The 27,093-nt window shown below is 43.3% G+C and overlaps 1 protein-coding gene across 6 annotated transcripts in view; it reads left to right on the top strand.

Moving 5' to 3' along the window:
• Positions 1-27,093, top strand: part of IFT56 (intraflagellar transport 56) — a 1,103,321-nt gene that overhangs the window by 80,683 nt on the left and 995,545 nt on the right. For 5 of the 6 annotated variants that reach the window (XR_012235287.1, XM_073592705.1, XM_073592704.1 and 2 more), the window contains exon 2: positions 26,478-26,615. Coding sequence is in view for 4 of the 6 variants with exons in the window: in XM_073592705.1 (XP_073448806.1) it covers positions 26,478-26,615 (138 nt within the window). In the remaining 2 variants the exon portion in view is untranslated. Of the gene's footprint in view, positions 1-26,477; positions 26,616-27,093 lie in introns of those variants that run through there. The other variant, XM_073592706.1, reaches the window with a different exon arrangement.

Below are 27,093 nucleotides of genomic sequence, written 5' to 3'. Positions count from 1 at the left end.
GCCACTCACCAGATACTACTTATATGATACGCCTTTGGTTCATTAATGGGATAACCACTCCACCTTGTTACCGTTCCTCACCGGCTATACTTGAGCTTTGATATTCCTCATGTAAAGTATATGGACAATGATCATTGCGCAATGCGTTTAAAACTATTGTCATGAAATACAAAAAGTGTACACTCTCACATTTAAAAGTGCCCTCGAGCCGCCACTAAGCTATTCCAGCAGTTAGGGACTGGTGTCATTCGATAGCGTGGTCAGCCTTTGTGCGATGTGAGTGTCCCCGCATCCGGCTTGCGCTTCACCCCTCGTTCACGTTCGTATCTCCACCAGCTACGGACGTTCCCGCTCACGTGGTACAAAATCTCCCAGCAGCCTCTATGCGTTTCGCATCATAGTATGCGTCATCAGGAAGCTGCCTTATGATTGGTGCATGTCCTATTTATATTCCATATAACCGGAAATGTGATTATCGCCATCTTAACTAAGGGTCTTTGCCCAATTTACTTTCTCTGGCTTCCTTTTATTGTATCGCCATCTTAGTTAAGGGCTTTTGCCCACTTCTCGTTATCTGACTTCCTCTTCTATATTCTGAGCGTTTTTAAATTAGAGATATTACCCATCTGTATCTGCTGGAGAGGCTTTTACAACTTGGTATACAATTAAAATCAATTCACGGTTCCTGTCCCGCGATCTTTTTTAACTTACAGAAATATGGAACAGCAAATACTTTAAGTCTACCTATCTGTTCCTATACAAAGTGCAAATGCATATTAAAAATACATTAAAAAAAAATTTAACAAAATTTCTTGAGCCTTATACATCATTATGATATCCCAAAACCAAGGTATAAAAAATGTGAAACCTAAAATAAAAAACAAATAATTGAAAAATAATAATCAAAAAAAAATAAAGAAATTAATTCTAAAAAAAATAAAATAAGATAAAAAATAAAATAAAAAAATATATAAAAAATCAAATAATAACAAAAAATGAAAATTTAAAAAAAAAAAAATTATGAAAGATGAACTAAAATATGACTAAATATTAATAATCTTCTAAGTAACAATTGACGTCAAGTTCCACATTCAACCCCAGTGGCCTCATTGTGTCCATTTTAAATATCCAATGGGTTTCATTTCTTGACACCTCTCTTTTCATGTTAGTATTTCTCCAGTTTTTGTCTATTCCATAGAACTTCAAATGCTGGGGGTTTCTTCCATGTACATCCCTAAAATGCTTGGATACGCTGTGATGTTTGAATCCTTTTCGAATATTTCTAACATGTTCATCTATTCTTACTGACAGGGCTCTAGCTGTTCTACCCACGTACTGTAGCCCACAACTGCACTCCAGTACGTAGGTGACGTGTACTACAACATGTTATTAATTTCTCAATTTTATAAGTTTGTTTATTGGTGTTGGACACAATTCATTATTTTCCTATCTTTTTTTGTTGGTTAATCTGCAAGCCTTGCATTTCCCACATCTGAAAAAACCTTTTTGGTTAAAAAATGTTGACATAGTTTTGGGGGGATCTGGCACATTTTTCACTATTTTATCCCGGATCCTTCTTGCTCTTCTGTAGACAAATGTTGGTTTTGGTTGTGGCCAATCATACTGGTTGCAGCCAATCTATTGGATAAACTGTTCTAACTGTTCCTGACTTCCCTTCCACACTATCAAAATGTCATCGATGTAGCGTTTGTATAGCAGCAAGTGTGGCCAGCATCTCCCGAAGATTTCTTCCTCCTCCCATTTACTCAGGAAGATGTTGGCCACACTCGGTGCATACTTGTTTCCCATCCCCACCCCTTTAATTTGTCAGTTTATCCAATATATAGGCTGCAACCAGTATGATATTAAATTTACAGCCACAATAAACCAACAAAAAATAAATTTTCTAGACCTGGAAATTTTTAAAAACCTGAATAGACTAGGGACTAGAACACATTTTAAAGAAACGGATCGCAATGGGTACATACCAGTGGGGAGTTGTCATCACCCTCAGTGGAAGGCCATTCCCAAGAGCCAGTTTATCAGGATGAGACGAAACTGTGACCTAATAGAAGATTATTTCCAACAGACTGACATATTGATAGAGAGATTTATGGATAAGGGTTACAAAAGAAATGTACTGGAGGAAGCACGCTTGAAAGTGGCCAAAATGGACAGGGAAGGAATACTAAAAAATAAAACCAAAACCCATAGCCAGAACAACAAAATACCATTCATAACAGGATTCAATAAACAATACAAAGCATTAGAGGAAATTATAAAAAAAATTGGCCTATAATCAGTAATCATCCACAACTCCGTAAAGTATTACCACCAAAACCAATATTTGTCTACAGAAGAGCAAGAAGGATCCGGGATAAAATAGTGAAAAATGTGCCAGATCCCCCCAAAACTATGTCAACATTTTTTAACCAAAAAGGTTTTTTCAGATGTGGGAAATGCAAGGCTTGCAGATTAACCAACAAAAAAGATAGGAAAATAATGAATTTTGTGTCCAACACCAATAAACAAACTTATAAAATTGAGAATAACATGTTGTACACATGTCACCTACGTACTGGAGTGCAGTTGTGGGCTACAGTACGTGGGTAGAACAGCTAGAGCCCTGTCAGTAAGAATAGATGAACATGTTAAAAATATTCGAAAAGGATTCAAACATCACAGCGTATCCAAGCATTTTAGGGATGTACATGGAATAAACCTCCAACATTTGAAGTTCTATGGAATAGACAAAATAGAGAAAAACTGGAGAAATACTAACATGAAAAGAGAGGTGTCAAGAAATGAAACACATTGGATATTTAAAATGGACACAATGAGGCCACTGGGGTTGAATGTGGAACTTGACGTCAATTGTTACTTAGAAGATTATTAATATTTAGTCATATTTTAGTTCATCTTTCATAATTTTTTTTTTTAATTTTTTGTTATTTTTTATTTTATTTTTTATATATTTTTTATTTTATTTTTTATCTTATTTTATTTTTATTTTATTTTTTTTTAGAATTAATTTCTTATTTTTTTGATTATTATTTTTCAATTAATTTGTTTTTTTATTTTATTTTTCACATTTTTATTTTTTGTACCTTGGTTTTGGGATATCATAATGATGTATAAGGCTCAAGAAATTGTTAAATTTTTTTGAATTTTTTTGAATATTTTTAATATGCATTTGCACTTTTTGTATAGGAACAGATAGGTAGACTTAAAGTATTTGCTGTTCCATATTTCTGTAAGTTAAAAAAGATCGCAGGACAGGAACCGTGAATTGATTTTAATTGTATACTAAGTGGTAAAAGCCTCTCCAGCAGATACAGATGGGTAATATCTCTATAATTTAAAAACGCTCAGAATATAGAAGAGGATGTCAGATAACGAGAAGTGGGCAAAAGCCCTTAACTAAGATGGCGATACAAAAAAAGAAGGAAGCCAGAGAAAGTAAATTGGGCAAAGACCCTTAGTTAAGATGGCAACAATCACATTTCCGGTTATATGGAATATAAATAGGACATGCACCAATCATAAGGCAGGTTCCTGATGACGCATACTATGATGCGAAACGCGTAGAGCCTGCTGGGACATTTTGTACCACGTGAGCGAGGAATGTCTGTAGCTGGTGGAGATACGAACGTGAACGAGGGGTGAAGCGCAAGCCGGATGCGGGGACACTCACATCGCACACAGGCTGACCACGCTATCGAATGACACCCGTCCCTAACTGCTGGAATAGCTTAGTGCCGGCTCGAGAGCACTTTTAAATGTGAGTGTACACTTTTTGTATTTCATGACAATAAATAGTTTTAAACTCATTGCGCAATGATCATTGTCCATATACTTTACATGAGGAATATCAAAGCTCAAGCATAGCCGGTGAGGAACAGTAACAAGGTGGAGTGGTTATCCCATTAATGAACCAAAGGCGTATCATATAAAAAGTTTCTGGTGAGTGGCCAATCTAGAAGGTGGTGGTGTGTCACTAAGTCACAAATTAAAATAGAAGATACACAGCAGCACACTAAGAGAGGAGTTTGCACTTTTTGCACAAGGACTTTGTAATATATAATTTTGCATGTCAGTAATTTTGATATATAGATTGGTGATTTATGCTTGGTGTATTAAGTGGAATTTAACACTTTAATGGGAGATTTTTTCAAATTTTTTCAATGTTTAATTCTTTATTGCACAGTAATAGGAAAGTAATGTACAAATATGAGTGGTGTATGGTATAAGAGTAGCGCACTCACACACATTAATCATAACTTTTAGTCCATTCTGTTGAATGGTTTTTTTGAATGCAGCAACTCTAATAGGGGTTAAAATAAAGGGCAATTAATTAAAAGTTTTTTGCGCCGGTGACACACACATTGATTTATATATAGAGGAGTGCCCGAATAGTCTCAGTATGGAAGTGGTTAACCAAAACCACTTCCAAAAAATGCTCTTCTACACTAGACCACTCACCTGACATTTAAATTATTGCAATTGGTGTTTAAAAAGCCAGTACAAAGGAAAATTTGTGGTAAAAAAGGTACTTTGTGGGTTTAGGCAATCCATATTTACCTATTAATTTTTCATGGTCCATGTAATTGGGGGTGTGGCAGGGGTGTGTGTCCTTTCCTACAAACTTTGTAACTAAAAGACACCCCTCTTTTTCATCTCAGAAAGTTGGGAGGTATGCCTGATGGCATTGAAGTAACAATTAAAAAAATAAATAACAAACATGTCATACTTACCTGCTCTGCGCAGTTGGTTTGGCACAGAACAGCCCCAATCCTCCTCTTCTCGGGTCCCCCTGCTTGTGCTCCTGGCCCCTCCCTCCTGCTGAATGCCACCATAGCAAACGGCTGGCTATGGGGAACACCCGAGCAGGCTTGCTCCCGAACAGCTGCTCAGTGTGTCGCTCAGCCCTGCCCCGTCCTCTCAGCCATTGGCTCCCGCTGATGTCTCAGCCAATGAGGAGGAAAAGACCCGGGGGGAGGGGGGAGCCGCAGATCACTCTCATGCAGATCACTGGATCGAGATGGGGCTCAGGTATATATTGGGGGGGGGGGGTGGGTGGGTTGGGGATGCTTCTGCACACAGTTGGATTTACACCTTCATGAATTCTATAAAAAACCTTGAGCCTTTACAACCACTTTAATGAAAAGAAGCCTTTTGATTAGCATTGCTAGGTATATGTCGTGTGTACTGTTTTATTTTTACATGGTTGCATTTTTAAGCCTTTGGATAGCTGCTTATATAAGTATCTGTCTTGGAGTCTTTTATTTCTGGCTGATATACTTCACAATATACTTATATACTTCCTCCTGCTGCATAGAACTCCATAATTGTTTTCATGGATCAGGTAACATTAAGAGTAATTATTTAAAGGCTTGCCCTTAAAGCTCAATTGAAGTCTTGCGTTCTATTATTGTGGCAGCATCCTGAAGAGCTGTCTTTCGTCGTAAGAAAAGGCTCTTACCTTGCCACTCTACCCCATAGCCGGGACATATGAAGAATACCGCACAGCCAGTACTTACAAGATATTCCTGCAGCTCCTTTAACTGCTTTAACTCGGCATGCTCACCCATCCATCCATCCATCCATCCATCCATCCTCAGCAATATCCATCCATCCATCCATGCTCAGCCATCCCATCCACCCCCATCCATAATTAGCCATACCCAGCCATACTCAGCCATACTTGTTCATGCTCAGTCATCCCATCCATACTCAGCCATCCCCATCCACGGCTCATCCATCCCCATTCATGCTCATCCATGCCACATCAGTTCTCATCCATGCCACTACAGTGCCTCACAAAAGTGTAATACGTAGTCAAATTAGGTTTCAAACTTATGCCCCTAGAACACCTGACGGTGCTCCCTGCATGTTGGGCCTCTCTATGTGGCCACACTGTGGAAAAGTCTCACACATGTGGTATTGCCGTACTCAGGAGTAGGAGAATCTATTTTAGGGTGTAATGTTTGGTATGTACATGCTATGTGTTAGAAACATTGTGTAAATTGACAACATTGTGTAAAAAAAAAAAAAGTTTTCATTTTCTTTACACATTTTCCAAAAACTTGTAGAAAAAAAGACGTTCAAAAGACTCATTATGCCTCATAGATTATACATTGGGGTGTTTTCTTTCCAAAATGGGGTCATTTTTGGGGCATTTACATTGTCCTGGTTCTCCAGGGCCTTCAAACGTGCAAGAGGTAGTCAAGAAATTATATGTGTAATTTACAGTCAGGTCCATAAATATTGGGACATCGACACAATTCTAATCTTTTTGGCTCTATACACCACCACAATGGATTTGAAATTAATCAAACAAGATGTGCTTTAACTTCAGACTTTCAGCTTTAATTTGAGGGTATTTACATCCAAATCAGGTGAACGGTGTAGGAATTACAATAGTTTGTATATGCGCCTCCCACTTTTTAAGGGACCAAAAGTAATGGGACAGATTAACAATCATCCATCAAACTTTCACTTTTTAATACTTGGTTGCAAATCCTTTGCAGTCAATTACAGTCTGAGGTCTGGAATGCATAGACATCAAAAGACACTGGGTCTCATCCCTGGTGATGCTCTGCCAGGCCTCTACCGCAACTGTCTTCAGTTCCTGCTTGTTCTTGGGGCATTTTCCCTTCAGTTTTGTCTTCAGCAAGTGAAATGCATGCTCAATCGGATTCAGGTCAGGTGATTGACTTGGCCATTGCATAACATTCCACTTCTTTCCCTTAAACTCTTTGGTTGCTTTTGCAGTATGCTTTGGGTCATTGTCCATCTGCACTGTGAAGCGCCGTCCAATAAGTTCTGAAGCATTTTGCTGAATATGAGCATATAATATTGTCCGAAACACTTTGGCATTCATCCTGCTGCTTTTTGTTAGCAGTCACATCATCAATAAATACAGGAGAACCAGTTCCATTGGCAGCCATATACATGCCCACGCCATGACACTACCACCACCATGCTTCACTGATGAGGTGGTATGCTTTGGATCATGAGCAGTTCCTTTCCTTCTCCATATTCTTCTCTTCCCATCACTCTGGTGCAAGTTGATCTTGGTCTCATCTGTCCATAGGATGTTCTTCCAGAACTGTGAAGGCTTTTTTAGATGTTGTTTGGCAAACTCTAATCTGGCCTTCCTGTTTTTGAGGCTCACCAATGGTTTACATCTTGTGATGAACCCTCTGTATTCACTCTGCTGAAGTCTTCTCTTGATTGTTGACTTTGACACACATACACCTACCTCCTGGAGAGTGTTCTTGATCTGGCCAACTGTTGTGAAGGGTGTTTTCTTCACCAGGGAAAGAATTCTTCAGTCATCCACCAGTTGTTTTTCCAAGTCATCTTCCAGGACGGCTTACAGAGAGATGGGCTGCTCCAGCCTAGCACAGGAAACACTTGATCCACATCATAAAAGCAGCACACATGTATTCGCCTCTCAGTATTTGTTTCCTCCAGCCAGTCAGGAACTCCAAACAGATGTTTGTTATTTTTCCGGCCTTTGTGCTAGGTGGCAGGGGCCTCCCGACGTCCATACCCAGGGAAAACAGGGGTAGTATTCCTGGGGTATGAGTCAGTCTGGGCCACCCAGAGACCTGACAGAGCGGTCTGGGGTGAAAATAAGGGACCCCCTCTCCGGATTGAGTTGTAGCCTCAGTGAAGTACTTGTGAGGAGCGGAGGAGGTGATCCAGTGGGTCCATCTGAAATGGCACAGCAGGGTGTTCTATTGGAGGCACAGGCCGCCGCATGGTCCGGGTACCTTTTTTTTTTTTTTTTTTTCTGCTGTTTACAGAGATCTCCATGTGCAGGGCTTCTCTATCCCCAGCATGTGGATCGTGCTGGTGGCACAGAGTGATGAGGTAACTTCCAGCGCTGGTGACAGGAAGTGAGATGGCAGGAAGTCCATCGGCGGCCATCTTGGTACACCCAGACACCGGGAAGTGAAGCCCTAGCTAAGATGTCGGAGGATAACAGGGCTGTGCCAGAGGGCGATGTCGCATACACAGCGCCGCCCCGGATTCTCCACACCTCCTTATATAGGGGCCCAAATAGCAAGATGGCGCCGAAGGCTTCCTGAAGCATGGAGATACCAGGATCCATGGAAGCAGGTCTGGAGGCGTCATACGTTGATTCAGGCCCTAAGGTAAAAAAATAGGGGGCAGACTGCTCCTTCCCTTTTCTTATCCTCCTGTGGTGGGGCACAGGGGGCGTTGTGTTTTTGTTTTTTTTTGTTTTTTTTTTTGTTTTTTTTTTCCAGAGCCTGTTTATTAATATGCTTAGTGTGGACAGGTGTCGCACATACTAGCATAGGCTCCAGTGATGGGTACTTTTAAAAAGGTTACATAGTTAGTCAGGTTGAAAAAAGACACAAGTCCATCCAGTTCAACCTTAAAAACAATAAATAAATAAAATAAAAAATATCGTACAATCCAATTTACCCAATTTTATACCCTCAGTTGATCCAGAGGAAGGCAAAAAACCCCAGCAGAGCATGCTCCAATTTGCTACAGCAGGGGAAAAAATTCCTTCCTGATCCCCCAAGAGGCAATCTGATTTTCCCTGGATCAACTTTACCTATAAATGTTAGTACCCAGTTATATTATGTACATTTAGAGCCCTTTCACACTGGGGCGGTTTGCAGGCGCTATTGCGCTAATAATAGCGCTTGCAAACCGACCCGAAAGTGCCGCTACTTTCATTCCAGTGTGAAAGCCCCGAGGGCTTTCACACTGGAGCAATGCGCTGGCAGAACGGTAAAAAAAGTCCTGCTAGCAGCATCTTTGGAGCGGTGAAGGAGCGGTGTGTATACCGCTCCTGCCCATTGAAATCAATGGGACGGCACGGCTATACCGCCGGCAAAGCGCCTCTGCAGTGGTATTTAACCCTTTCTGGGCCGCTAGCGGGGGTTAAAACCGCCCCGCTAGCGGCCACATACCGATGGTAAAACGCTGCTAATAATATAATAATAGAGGCGTTTTACCCCCGCCCGATTGTGAAAGGGCTTTTAGGAAAGTATCCAGGCCTTAAAGCACTCTACTGAGCTGGCCAGAACCACCTGTGGAGGGAGTCTATTCCACATTGTCACAGCTCTTACTGTGAAGAAACCTTTGCGTATTTGGAGATGAAATCTCTTTTCCTCTAGACATAAAGATTGACCGTAAAGAGAATAACTCAACACCAAGTTCACTATATGGACCCCTTATATATTTGAACATGTTGAACATATCCCCCCTTACTCTCCTCCTCTCGAGTGAATAAATTCAGTTCCTCTAATCTTTCCTCATAGCTGAGCTCCTTCATGCCTCTTATCAGTTTGGTTGCCCTTCTCTGCACTTTCTCCAGTTCCCCGATATCCTTTTTGAGAATTGGTGCCCAAAACTGAACTGCATATTCCAGATGAGGTCTTACTAATGATTTGAACAGGGGCAAAATTATATCTCTCTCTGGAGTCCATACCTCTCTATACAAGAAAGGACTTTGCTCGCTTTGGAAACCACAGCTTGGCATTGCATGTTATTATTGAGCTTATGATCTACCAAAACCCCCAGATCCTTCTCCACTACGATTCCCCCATTTGTACTCCCCCTAGCATGTATGATGCATGCATATTCTTAGCCCCCAAGTGCATAACTTTACATTTCTCAACATTTAACCTCATCTGCCATATAAGTTGCCCAATTAGACAGTGCATTGAGGTCGGCTTGTAAATTGGAGACATCCTGTAAGGACATTATTCCACTGCATAGCTTGGTGTCATCTGCGAAGACAGAAATGTTACTTTTGATCCCAGACCCAATATCATTTATAAAGATATTAAAAAGTAAGGGTCCCAGCACTGAACCTTGGGGTACACCACTGATAACCTTAGACCATTCAGAGTAAGAATCATTAACCACTACTCTCTGAATTCTGTTTTTTAGCCAGTTTTCTATCCATTTACAAACTGATATTTCCAAGCCTGTAGACTTTACCTTACACGTGAGCCGCGTGTGTAAGGTAAAGTCTACAGGCTTGGAAATATCAGTTTGTAAATGGCTAGAAAACTGGCTAAAAGACAGAATTCAGGTTCTTAGATTAGAATTTTTGTTATTCACGGGGTGTTTTTGTAATGGGTAGGGTCTTCAGTGGAAGTAATCTGCTGGCGTTTGTCATTTTTATTCATTTCATGACAAAGCCCATGAGCCCAGAGATAGCAAAACGGAGACACCCAGAAAAAGGTGCCCAATGTGCACCAAGAAAATGCCTTATGGATGGAAGAAAAGTGCATGTCAGGACTGTATAGACAAGCTCATCAAAGGAGAAACAGGCCCTAACCTCAAAGGTTTTATGGACTCAAGGAAGAAAGGGATGAAACCGACTTTACAGTCCTTTAAACCCAGAGAGCAGGAGGCTCTTGCTGAACTTATCCCCTGTACTTCCGGTACTAGTGTTAGGCCAATGGTCCTGACCCAGGCACGGGCAGCCCACCAGCAAGGACTATTGGAGGAGAGCTCAGAGTCAGCCTCAGAACCTGAGGAGGGGGACTGTAATGAGGAAAGACCCAGCAAGGTTCAAAGATCCCTTTTTCCTGCAGAGAAAACAGGAACTATTAAAGACTATATACGACACCCTGGAGCTGGAGGAGCCAGAGGATCAGGAGTTGTCTGTAGATGACCTTTTTTATATTCAGGCCTTCAGCCTAAGCAGAGCATAACCTTTCCGGTACATATGTCCCTAAAAGAGACAGTACTTCAAGAGGAGTTCCACCCAGGGGGTCCATTAAAAAAAAAAAAAAAATTAAAAGTCAGCAGCTACAAATACTGCAGCTACTGACTTTTAATTGGACACTTACCTGTCCCTGAGTCCAGCGATGCGGGGGATCGAAGCCCCGCTCGTCCCCCCCCCTCCGCTCGTCGGCGCCGGCATTTCAACTGTGGGTGCCGGGCTGTGGCTTCACAGCCTGGCACCCACTGCGCATGCGCGAGCGGCGCCGCGCGCCGTGATTGGTCGCTCAATTACCTGGGACCTGTAATGGGTCCCAGATGATTGACAGGAGGGAGGGAGCAGAGCCGAGCCCTTCCTGTGCCGAGGGGGAAGTGATGTCACCAGCCCAGGCACTGGAAGAGGCAGACTACAAGGGACCACCTAGCAACAGGCATTTAGAGGTAAGTAAAAAAAAAAAAAAAAATCCAAATGTGTTTTTTTGTTTTTTTTTTTTTTAAGAATTTTTCAGGTATTTTTGGGGGTGGAACCCCACTTTCAGGAATTGAAGAAACCGGAAAAGGGAGTCTTCTTCCCTAAAAAAAAAAAAAAAAAAAAAAAAAAAAAAAAAAAAAAAAAAAAAAAAATTTTGAAAAGGTTTCCCTTCAAAGAGGAAGATACAATGTTGTGGGAAAAGTGCCCCAGACTGGACGCTTCCCTATATAAGATTTCAAAGGGTTCAGAGCTTTCCTTTGAGGACTCAGGCACCCTAAAAGCCAAAGGACAGAAAGGCGGAAGGATATTTAAAGAAGTCGTGGGAAGCCTGATCTGCTAACTTTAGGCCAGCACTAGCCACTACATGCATGGCTCGTACGCGTGATTTATGGCTTAAACAGCTCCGCACTCTTCTGGAGTCAGATACTCCCAGGGAAGAAATTTTGGATGCTCTACCAACGCTAAATAAGGCAGTAGCCTATATAGCAGATGCGTCCACGGAGTCTGTAATATTCTCTGCCAGGTCTACAGTATTAATGAAGCCAGGAGGGCTATCTGGCTGAAATCCTGGGGAGGAGACAGTGTCAAAGGTCAAACTCTGTTCCCTCCCCTTTAATGGAGATTTGCTCTTTTGGTAAAGAGCCAGAATCTGTCCTAGAGAGGTCAGCCGATAAAAAGAAAGGGTTTCCTTTCCCCAAAAAACAACAAAGACATTTTCGTCCCTTCCAGAGATCAGGTGAAAGGAACTATCATCAGGGGGACAAAAGACTGCATAACAAGGGTTTTGCAGCCACGCAGGACCAGAAAAGAGGGTGGCAATACAGGAGGGGTAGGGGCAGAGGTGGCTTCCTTTTTAAACCCCCCCCCGACCTAAAGACCCTTCCCAGTGACTCAGTCAGCCATGTGGGAGGAAGGTTGGGGTCATTCCTCCCACAGTGGCAGACCATTTCCAGCAGCAGCTTTATCCTGGATCTGATAAAATTGGGGTACAGGATAGAGCACTTGGGCTGCCCCCCTCAAAAATTTCACACAATTCTCCCGAAAGATGTGGAGAAGGCAACAGCTATGACTTCCCTACTACAGAGTATGCTGGAGGAGAAGGTGATAAGCTTCATCCCCCCCAACCCTAAGAAAAGGGGGGTTTTATTCTCACTTTTTTTTTTATAAAAAAGCCATCAGGAACATTTCGACATTTTGAACCTGAAGCAAGTGAACATGTACAATGCCCTGCCCTTCGGATTGGCATCAGCTCCACGCATCTTCACGAAGATGACGTGCTGATCTTTGCAGACTCAGCAGACGAGGTGAAACAGAACCTGAGCAGAACTCAGACACCTTCAGCAGTTGGGGTGGCTGGTAAATCAGGAGAAGTCACAGTTGGTACCTGTGACAGACTCACCCGGGACAGAGGCTATTGGAGGGGACTGAACGCAATCCTCTTGCCCACCGATTATGGGCCCTAGCATTTGGGGGAATAGTGCTCTCTGTGAGCTGTATGCCTGGGGACCCTGGGGTTGGTGTTACTTTGGATTCAGCTCCATGTCCCCCCAAAACACAGACTCTGGAACCCGTTATATGCCATATTAGAATAAGACTGAATTATACTGTTGGGACACATCCTGTGAGGAGATGCTAATGTCATCAACTCCACTCACCTGTCTGATGTCGGCTATAATGTGTTTAATGTAAATAAGTTTAGTCTAGGTTCTAAGGGTATTCAACTCATTGTTGGTTGTTCTAATTAACCCTGTGTTGATGTTTATGGTAATGTATGTTAATTGAATGAGCTGATCACATTGTCCTCTATACAATGTAGGAGACGGGACGACTCCTATTGGAGCTCATGTTAATTCGGTTAATTAGGTTTTGTTTGTATTGTTGTAATTAGCTCCAGCTATTGTGTTTATACTACTGTGTGAAGCTCGGTGCCCACAAGTCTGTCATCTGGTCTGGGTAAATGTTTTAGTAAATTAGCTCATGTTAATTAGGTTAGCTTTGAGTCAGCCTGGTGTATAAATGTGTGTGAGATCTCAAATAAAGAGTTAGTCCTGATTTACTCCAAGACTGGTGTTGTCTAGTTCTTGGGGGTTCCTATAGCCAGATCCAATGGACTTGTGTTCCAGAACTTAGGAAGCAGTATACTGACGGAAGCACTCAAGCGGAGTGTGGGACGTTCCGTGACAGTACCTACTCAAAGTATAGTATTCCTAGGATACCTAATAGACTCGACTACATCCAAAATTTCTCTGATGAAAGAAAAAGTAGCAAAGATAATTGCAGAGGTGAGCAGCCTCTGCGTATGTACAGAGACCATCCCAGGAGTCCAGTGGGCACAATTCCATACTCGAGCGCTTCACGCGTTCATGCTTTGTCCGGGATGGAAGGAAGGAATCTCTTCAGAGGCAGACAGAGATCCTGCAGGAAGTAAAACTCTCAATAGAGTGGTGGTTGATCCCTGCAAATCTCTCTGCAGGTCGACTTTGGTCCCAACACAACCCTCTGGTGGTCACCACGGACGCCAGCGGTCAGGGGTGGGGAGCCCATTCAGGTGCACAGATGGCCCAAGGGGTCTCAAACTGGCAGGAAGCCAGCCTCCTCTCCAATGCAAGGGAGCTGAGTGCAGTTCTAAAGGCTCTAGTAGCCTTTGGTCCGACTCTGAGGGGAAGACACGTGCAGGTCCTTTCGGACAATATTACCACCGTAAGTTACATCAACAAGCAGGGAGTTACAAGAGTCCCAGGTCTTATAAGGATAGCAGAAAAGATCCTTCAATGGGTGGAGGCAAATCTCTTATCCCTGTCTTCAATTCACATAAGGGGAATTGAATACTCTGGTAGATGTCCTAAGCAGGGAGATTCTGCCTCAGACAGAGTGGTGCTTGAATCAAACAGTGTTCGAACAGATAGTGCAGAAGTGGGGAATCCCACAAATAGACCTGTTTGTTACAAGGCAGAACAGGCAGGTGGAACAATTTTTCTCCCTATAGGGAGATCATCTCAGTCTGGTCCTAGATGCCCTAACCCAGTCCTGGGAGGCAAATCTGGTGTATGCGTTTCCACCTTTTTGCCCTCATTCCAAAGATTATCTGGAAGATAAGAGTGTCGAGCACAAAGCTTATCCTGATCACACCATTCTGGTCTTGGTTCTCAGGACTACTAAGACTCAGCATCACGGAGCCTTGGAGACTGCCTTACAGGACAGACCTCATATATCAGGAAGAGGTGAACCATCAAGAAGTGAGCTCTCTTTCTCTGACCACCTGGCTTCTGAGAGGGAGCTGTTAGAGCAGAGAGGGTTATCGGCAAAAGTAATCGATAGCATTCTTAGCAGCTGGAAGCCGTCCACCAACGCAATTTACAATAAAATCTGGAAAAAATTTGGGGCCTGGCGCCTGCTAAATAACAGAGTGTCAGGAGCCATGATCCCGGCGGTCCTAGATTTCATCCAAGCCGGAGCAGATCTAAATCTGGCAGTCAGTACCCTTAAGGTGCAGGTATCGGCTCTGTCTAGCTTTTTAAATCAAAGACTGTCAGAATAGCCACTGGTCAAGAGATTTCTTGCATCCATCAGCCGTAAGCGGGTCCCCAAGTCAAGAAGGTTCCCTCCCTGGGACTTATCCACTGTGTTGCAAAGTCTTTTGTAAAACACCGTTTGAGCCAATAGAGGAACTGCCCATACAGCTCTTAACCTTGAAAACAGTGGTTTTGGTGGCCCTAGTCTCCGCTAGGAGGGTTGGTGAGATACAGGCACTTTCAGTGATTGAGCCCTTCTGCATCATCTTGCAAGACAAGATTATCCTCTTGCTGGACCCAGCATTTCTCCCCAAAGTACCGTCTTCCTTCCATAGGTCGGAAGAGATCGTGATACCATCATTTTGCGGGAATCCTAAAAACGACAAGGAGGCAGGATTTAATAAGATAATGTCAGGAGATGCTTGATCGCTTACATAGAGCGCACCAAGGAATGGCGACGTTCCACCAGCCTGTTTGTGTTTTGTTTGCAGGTTCAAACGGGTAAAAGGGCATCTGAAAATACCATCGCAAGGTGGATGAAGTTGGTCATCGCGGAGGCATACAAAGCAGCATCCCGGACACCTGTTAGGAATATATGCTCATTCCACAAGAGCGGTTTCTACTTCTTGGGCTGAAAGGGCAGGAGCATCTCCCCTCCAGATTTGCAAGGTTGCAACCTTGTGACATAAAAAATTACAAAACTTACCCTTTCTTTATTGTACATCACGGGACACAAAGCAACCATAATGACTATATAGGTTATACGCCACCTACTGGTGGATGGACACAGGCAGATAGTCAAACAGAAAGTCCACCCCTATAAACCCCTCCTACACAGGAAGGACCTCCGTTTTTTCGCCAGTGACTGTTAGGTGGAGCATACTTGGAGGTCTGGACAGTTCTATTAAAGTGGAGTTCCACCCACTTTTACAACTCTTCAGCATCCCTCACTAAACTGTGCACTGTAAACAAATTGGATATTTTATTTTTTTTCTCAGCACCTACTGTATATCTGCTGTATTCATTTTTCACTTCCTCCTCCCTGGCCGCGGCCCATCGCATCATTTCCTGTTTGCAATGCCTTCTGGGAAGGGGCGGCAACTTCCTCTGAAACTGCCGTTGCTATGGAAACCTGACCTGAAACCTATTACTCTGCTTGTGCTGCACTGAGCACATGGGGCGGCAACTTCCTCTAAAACTGCCGTTGCTATGGAAACCTGACCTGAAACCTATTACACTGCTTGTGCTGCACTGAGCATGTGCGAGATCTGCAAGGATGAGATCCAGGAAGAAATACAGTCTGGCTTCAGATGCCCACACTTAAGATGGCCACGGCCTGCTGTAAGTTTATAAAATAACAAACGACTGCTATAAACTAACAAAACAGACCTTAGTTTACAGACTAACTTTACTAGAATACATTAAGCTTGTGTATTATAGGGGTATTTTTATTTAAAAAGTATAATTTCGGCCAGAACACCACTTTAAGAATCATGGACTTCAATCGGATCCATTTGAAAAAGCTGTCAGCCAAAATGGATGGTACCCAAGCCTCATTGGAAGGAGAGAAGGTTTGCCTGTAATGCATATATATATAAAATAAGTGCAGCGCTAAACCATAACCGTAAAACATATAAATACCAAAAAAATAACACATATGAAAATGTGCGTGATATGGTAATTAACAGTAAAGTGAATCAACATACGTGATATAATAACTAATGATAAAGTGAAATGCCACAGAGATTACTGAAGTAAGTATAAATGTCTGTGATATCATATGTTAAACTCTGTAACCAGAGTCCATAAAGAAAGATGAAAAGAGTCTCCGCGAACAGTGAAAGTTCTTAGACACTAGGTGTTGACTTGAACCCGAACCACACAGGAACCACAGGTAATGCGTCATAAACATCTAAAGTTGGACACTCTTACCAGATGTAGTGGGACATATCTGCCATATGGCAGTACGTCTGACAGAGCCTGTGGAGGTGGTCTCCCATGGAATCCAGCAGATTATCCCTTCGATCCTGGTCTTGGATGGGTAGGATGTGTCCTTTGAGTCGCAGTCACCAACAGCCCAGATGGTCCCAGATGGCAACTATCCCCTCACTGTCACACTCTCCCACATCGGATGGATTCAAAAAGTCAGAGGCAGTCAGATCGTATGTGGAATCATGGAGAAAATGTGGGGGCTCCACATGGCATAGGTCAAAAAGTAAAAGGGTTTTATTGTATGTAAAAAAAAAAAGTGATCACTACATATACATATACTACAAATAATGGCAACGTGGGAAGCAAACGCCCTACGCGTTTCGACTGAAAAGCCTTCAACTGGGGCATAAAACAACCTCCCCACGTTGCCCCAATATATAAACTGCAAACATCATGTCAAGATAATTAGGTCCGCCCCCATCATGGCGGGACCGGAAGTACATTGTTTAATGTTATAATCATGATAAACAAGTTTTATATAATGTTATTTGCACCTACAATGACATAAATCATCAGGTTGTATCTGGGGGAATAAACCTTGGGGTTAAACTGGAATAAACACCATGGAGGGGGCCCCGAACGTCGAATCGCCGAGTAGGCTTGCGTTCCAAGCCTCACCTCCACAGTGACTGTCCCGGTGATGTAAGCGGCTTGCGTTCCAAGCCTGTCAGACCCGTGACCCGGAAGGAGACAGCAGCCGGCGAACAGTGCGCCGCTGACGTCTCACGTAAGCAACCTCCGAGGGCATGCGCTGTAGGTCCTAGGCGTAACCAGGGAAACGGATGTGTGTTGACGGCGGATACGCCGCTAGCATCCACCCTCCAATCCCACAGGACGTACGCTCACAGCCTACTGTGTGAAGGGGAGGAGCGGCCGCTCCCATATTAACCACATCTGACCCCAGGATAGGTCAGATCACACAGGGGCGAACTAAGAGGTTGGCCACCCCCCATCCTGTCATCTAGAGGATACAAAACTAGTAGCCCTGGCAACACCAGATGACAACAGCGGAATAGCTCCATAATAATGGTAGATCCGGTCCAGGCATCTCAATCATTAGCCCAAGAGTAACCTAATACACAGGTCAATGTGCACTAACATTAAGGACATACACAGTATGGTGATTAGATGCACAAAAGGCACCCAATACAGTACATCTAAGTGTGGAAATAAGCATACAGCTTACAACGTTAAGACCAGCCCAGGTCACACCCCTAGCATAACAGACAAAGTAATACGTGCTCAGGCCACCAGAGGTGAAGGCCGAGCAACGCCACATCGTCCAAATGACCCAGGGGAGCAGAGGCCACAAAATAAAAAAAAAAAAAAAAAAAAAAATTGACACTATTAGCCTCCATGGTCAAATCTGTATGCCCTAGTGTATAGTAAATAAATCCGCATACCTAAAATATCGCTCCCTAAAGTGGGGGAAATAGGACAAAAAGCCAGTCGCCCCCTCACAATGATGTAACGGTCTCTCCCAAGAACGCTAAGTTAAAATTAACAAAGCAGTAGGAAGGGGAGTAATTGAATTCTATAGATAACCAATATAAATCCACCTTGGATAGTACCATGACCTAAAATGGGGAAACCTAACTACTGAGTGAACCCAATACCACTCATAGCCATAACCCAATAACTGAACTAAACCCAAGGGGGGGGGTAGGGGGTGTGTCGCGGTGCGAGAGCCAAGGAGCCGTTCACGCCCGGTTGATAAAACTGTTGATGTCCCATTCAACATTCATACCGTAAGGCGAGAAGCACCTGAGCTCGTATATATCCAAAATGTTTCGAGCCGCGACACACCCCTCAGACAAGACTCACCTCTCCAATGGGGGACAAATTTATCAATAACAACAAAGGAAGTACCTGTAGGGTCCTTATTATGACTTTCAAGGTAATGGCGTGGAACACTATGTTTAGTACAGCCTTTCTTAATTTTGGCAATGTGTTCGTTGACCCTGATGGAGAAAGTTCTAGTGGTGCGCCCGACATACTGTCTACCACATGGACATGTAATAAGATAGACAATATGTCGGGTAGCACATGTAGTGAAATGTTTCATACTGTACTCCTTGGAAGACACAGTGGAATAAAAACTCGTTGTTTTGCGTCTCCCGATTATATTGTGTAGACACACGTTACACTTTCTACACGGGAAGTAGCCCCTGCAATCATGAAAAAAAAGAGACAGACCGGGGAGGATCAATACCATTGGGGGCAATTTCCCCCTGAATAGAATGTGCACCCCGGAAGATAATACCGGTCCGGTAGAACAGGGCCTAAAACCCGGTCATTTTTCAAGACTTTCCAATGCCTATCAATAATCTTTTTAACTTCTTTGTATTGAGTGGAAAATGCAGTAAAAAAGGACCATTTATAGGGGTTGTCCCCCTGTCCTTTGGGGTGGTCAGTCAAAAGTGAACTCCTATCTACTCCCTCAACGTTCTTAATGGTGCTATCAAGAATGGAGGGTCTATAACCCTTTTCAATGAATCTCTCTCTAAGGGTCTGGGACTGTAACTGAATGTCCTCAGTATTGCTACAGTTACGTCGCAACCTGAGGAATTGTCCCTTCGGAACCGCTTTCAGCCACTGTTGGTGATGGCAACTATCCGTCGGGATATACCCGTTCCGATCAGTGGGCTTGAAAAACGTTTTAAGCACCAGTTGTCTATTGATTATGGACACCTCAAGGTCCAAAAAATGTATTGTCTCAGAGCTGACCTCAAAACATAAAGAGATGTTTCTGTCATTAGTGTTCAACTGTTCCATATAATCCTCAAGTTACCATTATTATGGAGCTATTCCGCTGTTGTCATCTGGTGTTGCCAGGGCTACTAGTTTTGTATCCTCTAGATGACAGGATGGGGGGTGGCCAACCTCTTAGTTCGCCCCTGAGTGATCTGACCTATCCTGGGGTCAGATGTGGTTAATATGGGAGCGGCCGCTCCTCCCCTTCACACAGTAGGCTGTGAGCGTACGTCCTGTGGGATTGGAGGGTGGATGCTAGCGGCGTATCCGCCGTCAACACACATCCGTTTCCCTGGTTACGCCTAGGACCTACAGCGCATGCCCTCGGAGGTTGCTTACGTGAGACGTCAGCGGCGCACTGTTCGCCGGCTGCTGTCTCCTTCCGGGTCACGGGTCTGACAGGCTTGGAACGCAAGCCGCTTACATCACCGGGACAGTCACTGTGGAGGTGAGGCTTGGAACGCAAGCCTACTCGGCGATTCGACGTTCGGGGCCCCCTCCATGGTGTTTATTCCAGTTTAACCCCAAGGTTTATTCCCCCAGATACAACCTGACGATTTATGTCATTGTAGGTGCAAATAACATTATATAAAACTTGTTTATCATGATTATAACATTAAACAATGTACTTCCGGTCCCGCCATGATGGGGGCGGACCTAATTATCTTGACATGATGTTTGCAGTTTATATATTGGGGCAATGTGGGGAGGTTGTTTAATGCCCCAGTTGAAGGCTTTTCAGTCAAAACGCGTAGGGCGTTTGCTTCCCACGTTGCCATTATTTTATGTAGTGATCACTTTTTTTACCTTGTAAGGTTTTTTATACAATAAAACCCTTTTACTTTTTGACCTATGCCATGTGGAGCCCCCTTTTTCTTTTTTCTCCATGATTCCACATACGATCTGACTGCCTCTGACTTTTTGAATCCATCCGATGTGGGAGAGTGTGACAGTGAGGGGATAGTTGCCATCTGGGACCATCCGGGCTGTCGGTGACTGCGACTCAAAGGACACATCCTACCCATCCAAGACCAGGATCGAAGGGATAATCTGCTGGATTCCACGGGAGACCACCTCCACAGGCTCTGTCAGACGTACTGCCATATGGCAGATATGTCCCACTACATCTGGTAAGAGTGTCCAACTTTAGATGTTTATGACGCATTACCTGTGGTTCCTGTGTGGTTAGGGTTCAAGTCAACACCTAGTGTCTAAGAACTTTCACTGTTCGAGGAGACTCTTTTCATCTTTATTTATGGACTCTGGTTACAGAGTTTAACATATGATATCACAGACATTTATACATACTTCAGTAATCTCTGTGGCATTTCACTTTATCATTAGTTATTATATCACGTATGTTGATTCACTTTACTGTTAATTACCATATCACGCACATTTTCATATGTGTTATTTTTTTGGTATTTATATGTTTTACGGTTATGGTTTAGCGCTGCACTTATTTTATATATATCTGTTGTGACTTGGTTTGTCTGTGTGCTAGCTGCTACTTGCTATAATATTCACACAATTGTATTTTTTTGGGCCAGCGCAGTTCCTTTTTTATATTACGATTCTAATTGCCTGTAATGCAGCCTTACAGCGCTGGACCCTGCGTAATAGAACTTTGTGCAGGGTGCTTTCCTACAGGGTGCTATACAGGTCCAGTGGACCCTACATTAAGGGGGACCCAGTCCCTGGAGGTCTTATAGGACAAAGCTCACCGTGATGGGTGAAGATTGGACTCCTGTTATGTTCAGAGTCCTGCAGCGGGACCTGTAAGTCAGCATTATTGCACTTCTTCTTGTTCTTGTTCTTCTTCTTCTTCTGTTTTTTAGAGATCTGACTGTCTGTTCTCCCAGTGGCCACTGGGGGCAGTGTGCTGTTTAAACATGTGTACTTCTTAGTCGTGTGGGCTGCTATTTCTCCTCCAGCCACTAGAGGGCTCAGGTTTGCTGCAGGTTAGGCAGGGTGTGGAAGGGCAGCCATGTTAAGCCATGTGTCACAGCTTCAGCATGGCCTCTTGAGGCATAACATCAGCCCATGGATGCTAGTGAAGTGTGAGTATTTATTATGGGAGAAATGTGTGGCCAGACAAGTCATGATTATATACTGCATACTTACTGCCTAATCCGGGGGGCCTGTACAACTGTAAGTTGATACACCCCTAGCAGTGCACTTTAAAGTGTTGGCTCTCCAGAATGCTGTGCATTTGGCACAAAAATAGTATGGGGCCTGGTGCAGTTGAACAGGTGCATATTTGCAAACTTCAGAATAATGTGCATTTGGGCTGCAGGAGCTTACTTTTAGGCTGAAGCAGGAAAAGGCTGTGTGGCATACATATGTGCTAAACTAGTAAAAACTAGTATGGGGCCAAGTGCAGCATAGTATACATGCTTGTAAGCATGTTGCCTAAATGCATGCTTGAATAAACACATGTTTTGCATAGGTGTTGCATCCATGCATGTGGCATAAGCACATGTTTGGAAGACCATGGCATCGGTGCACTTGAGGAGTTGTCTCCAGAATAGCATGCATTGGGTCTGCAGGAGCTTAGTTTTGGCCTCCCTTTTCACACTTGTGCGATTTGAAAGTCATGCATTTTGGCTGCAACTTTAATGCCATTTTGCAGCGACGTGAAGCAGTGCCTGTGTAATTCTGAGGTCGATGGACCTCCAAGTCGTGCCAAGGTCAGACCAGAGTGGTGCAGGGGCTGCTTTGAGGTCACTGAGGTTGACTTGAAGACGCACGGATGTGAAGGGTACTCATTGGAAATGCATCCTTGTGGAACTGCGTATTAGTTTGTCTAATAGTCCTTTTATTATGTATCTGTTAGACTAGCTAAATGACTTAGAAGGGTGAGGCAGGTACACTTCCCTCAGGTTCAGTGGTCTGGCAATGTTCACATCTCCTGTTGGACCAATGGCATCAGGGTGATCTGAGCCACTGTGGTGCCTGATCACGGGTCAAGCCTGGTTAGTACTTGAATGGGAGACTGCCCAGGTTTCCCTCCTAAGTGAGGGAGTCATCTGACGTTGCCCTGTTTGAGTGTATCTCAGACCATAAGATTTTAGAGCAGTCTCTGAGGTGGTTCGCTCCTTCCTTAGTCGGGTCAGTCTTGGCCTTGCGTTGGGTCTTGGAGCAAAAGTTATGGGCTAATTATTGTAAAACAATTTAAATGGCAGTAGCTTCAAAACTGAATAGGGACATGAGGTCTATCCTTAAGATCTCAATCTGATGGGCATTCTTCTTTTTCAGTTAGGCTCGGTCTGTTCATTGATAACCTCTCTGCAAGAGGTAGATTGCGGAGCCCATAATCATCAGGAGACACACAGTTTCATGTGCCGGGTTCTTTCCAGCCTCTTCAAAGATTTCTGTAATTGCAAGGGAACGTCGTCTGTTTTCTTTTTTGTGATCATCCTTCGGGCTGGCCACAGCTTCTGAGGTTCACAAAGCTCCTAGCTCTGGTTCTGGACTTGCTAAAGACGCAGGGGGTGTCAAACTTTGCTCAGGACGCAGTTGGTCCAGATTTTTCTTCGATACGTTTTGCAGTAGGAAGCTGTATCTAGGTCGAAGCACGTTCCTTTATATACAGTCCTACACCAGTTCTTGGTAAAGGATCATTCTCTGGAACCTGAAGATCCAGGCATTGGATTGCCGAAGGGCTCTGTTACCGGATTGTTGCACAGCTAAAGATTGGTGGTTGATGGTTCGGAATCTAGAAAGGTTAAATTCTTCCTTTCAGGTATTGGAAATTAATAACCACTGATGTTTCTCCGTTTGGTCTGAGGGTGGCTACAGTTCAGTATACTGCCCATAAATATCTTGGAGCTTTTGGATAGTACGCCTTGCTCTAGATTATGGTACAAACCAGTTCTAGGTTCTATCCGGAAAAGCCTCTGCAGGTATATGTGTGTATATATATCTCTATATATCTATCTCTATAAACCACCAGGGCGGCACCAGGAGTCATGCGGCACAGGGTGGTGAACCACATTCTGTTTGGGACAGCACAAGTACTGTCTCTATTGTCAGTGCATATTCCAGGTATAGGATAGTGGCAGGGGGAACTCTGCAGGTGAATCTACTAGATTCCAAGTTCTACAAGTTGCGACAGGTTGTGTCTGGGACGAGGGTCCCACTGGCAATAGGGGTAGATGCACTGGTAATGCCTTAGGGACCAGTTCTCCCTTATTTGACGCTTTCCCTCTGTTTCCACTTCTGCCACATCTTTTGCGAAGAATTCAGAAGGGGGTAACACCGATAGCAATACTAGCCGAATTAGCCCAGGAGGGCTTGGTACACTGACATAACGAGTCTTGCGGGGGTTGCTCCTGGGACACTTCCAGTCCAGCGTCTTGAGTCCTGTAACTCAGCACTGTTGAGCCCCTGGTAGCCAGCTTCAGGGAACTTTAATTACAGGACTATTATTTTTGCCTGGGGTCAAGCCAGGAAGTGGCATCCACAGAAATATGTGAGTGGGAGATTTTCTCTTTCTTTCTCCAATTGGTAGGGGAAAGGAGATTGGCCTTAAGTACCGTTAACGGTTAGGGTTTGTCCCTTTACATTTTTTTTCCAGACGCCATCGTTTCCAACTCCTTGATTCATTCTTCATACAAAGTGTAACGTAGACGGTCCCGCCTGATGGGCCATTCTTGTGTCCTTGGGACTTGAATTTGACCTTAATTGTCCTTGCAGAGGCCACTTTTTGAACCAATTGAGGGATTCTGTTTGTCCTTTATCTCAGAAAGTGGCTTCTTTGGTGGCTATCACTTCACTAAGTGGAGTGTTAGAGTTGGCGGCTCTTTCATGCAAGGAGCCGTTTTTGGTCTCACATCATAAGGTGATGTTGCGTCTTCATCTATTTTTTTGCCTAGAATGGTGTCTAGTTTTCACTTAAATCAAGACTTTGTCAAGTTTTGTCTTCTTTTCTGATCCTCACTTGGCAGGAGTTGGATCACTGCATACTCTGGAGGTAGTTCTGGTGGTCAGAATTACTTGATTTGTTGGTACAAGTCAGGAATCCTGGTTTGTGCTGCCAGTAGAGCCCAGGATGGGCAGGAGGCATCCAAGTTAACTATATTTTCATTTGATTTGCCAGTTAATTATTTGAACCTGTGGCTTGAAAGGGCAAGGCCCCCCACCCCTTTTTTTGGTAAAAAGTGCTCGCTATCAGATGTGTGGGGGCATGTTGGACCATCCGCCATCAAGTGTCAGTGGCTCGGGATTTAAGGCCATTACATGGTCTTTTGTTCACTCATTCACAGAATTTTACCAGATGGATATCAAAGCCACAAAGGATACTGCTTGGCCACAGTATGTTTTGGGCGGCAGAAGGAGTCCTTCTCCAGTGGCAGATTCTGTGATTGTGTATCCCCCCTCAAGGGCATTGCTTTAGGACATTCCATATAGTCATTCTTATGGTTGCTCTGTGTCACGTGATGTACGATAAAGAAGTTAAGATTTTTCCATCATACTTACCTGTAAAATCCTTTTCTTGGAGTACATCACGGGACACAGAGGCCCCTCCCCATCCTTTTGGGGTATTCATTGCTTTGCTACAAAACTGAGGTCCTAACTGTGTAGGAGGGGGTTATATAGGGGTGGACTTCCTGTTTGACTATCTGCCAGTGTCCATCCACCAGTAGGCGGCGTATAACCCAAATAGTCATTATTATGGTTGCTCTGTATCTTGTGATGTACTTCAAGAAAAGGATTTTACAGGTAGAATTTTTTTTTTCCTCTAGGGACTCTGCTAAAAAAAAAAACATAATGTTTGGGGGTTCTAAGTAATTTTCTAGCCAAAAATACTGATTTTTACTTACTAAACAAAAAGTGTCAGAAAAAAGGCTAGTCCCCAAGTGGTTAATGGCAGTTATTTATTGTTCATGTTGAGATTTTCCTGGTCTTCCTCTCGCTTTTAAAGTTTTTTACTAAGCCCAGTAATATCAAAATAGTTCATCCGCGCCTCCACAGCTTATAAATCTTCTTTTTACATTAAAATACTGTTACTATATACCTTTTTTGGCTGATCTGTATATCACGGTTAGATTATAACAGTTTCTCCAGTGCTGAGAGTTCAGGTAGGAGGAGATTTCCACTGCAGCCTGTATACACGCCCACATGTGTGATGCCAATATGTGACCTGGCTATCTCTGAGAACAAGTAAATGTTCTCTCCAGCATAAAATACACAAGTGAGCATGTGCAGGTTGGCTACCCTGCCTGTGTTAGCTGGCTTTCCCCAGATAGACCTTGCAGGAGGGGGAGGATCTTTGCATACAGGATAAAACAGCCTTTTTTAGACAATGCAGAGGATTAACCCATTAAGTTTCACAGTGAGTATAACAAGCATTCTATGCTGCATATACAGACAGATTTTACTGTTGTGGGTTTAGTAATACTTTAACATATTCACATATTCACATATTAACATATCTCCATATACACATAGATTTATCTTGATTTATCTCTGAGCAAGAGAAATCTAATAGATTCCCCCATCAATGCTCTTTTGCACCTGCTGGTAATTGTACTTGTACTGTAATTGACAGTTTCAGAGCCTGTGGCTGAATACCTGAAGTATGACCGCATCTGATAGGATGCCATCAATGTTCAGTAGACAATTTTCCACCTGCCCCTTAAGTTTGTTAAATTGGTTAGTGCTGATAGGGCCACCCACTGCTTGAGTTTCAGCTAATTCTTAATGAAATCCAAGATGTGTATGGCTAGCTTAAAGCATTGCATTAGCTGAACCTCCCAGTATATCCCTTGTGCAAATCCTTTAGGGGCTGGTAACAGTTTTGTCTGCTTCTATATGTATTCTCTGTTCAAATATGTGATAATGCATGTCAGACAAAACAGGTAATTCATCTCACAACAATGCTGTGGTTTTCCCTAGCACTTCAGGTTCTCCCTAATCACCACAACCAAAATAAGGGATTACTACATAGTAATAATGTAGATGTGTATGTTAACAAAAAACTACTATTATTTAACAAGAGATGGTTGGTTTAATTTCAGATGCTGTCACGGGCTAAACCAGCTGTTGGCGGTGATCTACAGCAGGCTGATAAACAAAATAAAAAAGCAAAGAAAGTTCCCAAACTGGATGATTTGCTGGCTCAACGTGACTTTACAGGGGCAATAACTCTACTGGAGGTATGATGATTGTTTTATTGTAGTTAAAAAGCGTGGGTTTAGTTCTACTGTAACTGTTTCCCAAAAGAAAGCTGGAAATGTTCAATAAATGTTATTAAATCCATATACAATAGCAAATATGTTTTCTGCAGTGTTTCCATTCTGCTTACTAGCTCATGCACAGTGTATGGCACATTCAAGGCATATACCTGGTGACAACTGACAGTTGCCAGTGTGCTTATGCAAGCTCTCAACCAAACTTCCAAGCCCTCAAATGACTGGTGTCATAGCTAATCAAATGTGCAGCAGCAGGGTAGCTGCAGATCTAAATAGAGGCTAAAATGGTGCCGTCTTTGGATCCAAAAGGAAAAGCGTGTTTAGTTCTTATTTAAGATTTTAACGTATAAACCACCCAGTTTCCTACATTTTTGGAGTGCACCACAAACAATAGCCAAAATCTTAATACCACAGGTTTAAGAAAGGCTGATAATCACTTGAA

The sequence above is a fragment of the Aquarana catesbeiana genome, linkage group LG07 (assembly GCF_042186555.1).
Source record: "Aquarana catesbeiana isolate 2022-GZ linkage group LG07, ASM4218655v1, whole genome shotgun sequence".
Classification (NCBI taxonomy): domain Eukaryota; kingdom Metazoa; phylum Chordata; class Amphibia; order Anura; family Ranidae; genus Aquarana; species Aquarana catesbeiana.
This window is presented reverse-complemented; position numbering and strand designations above follow the sequence as displayed.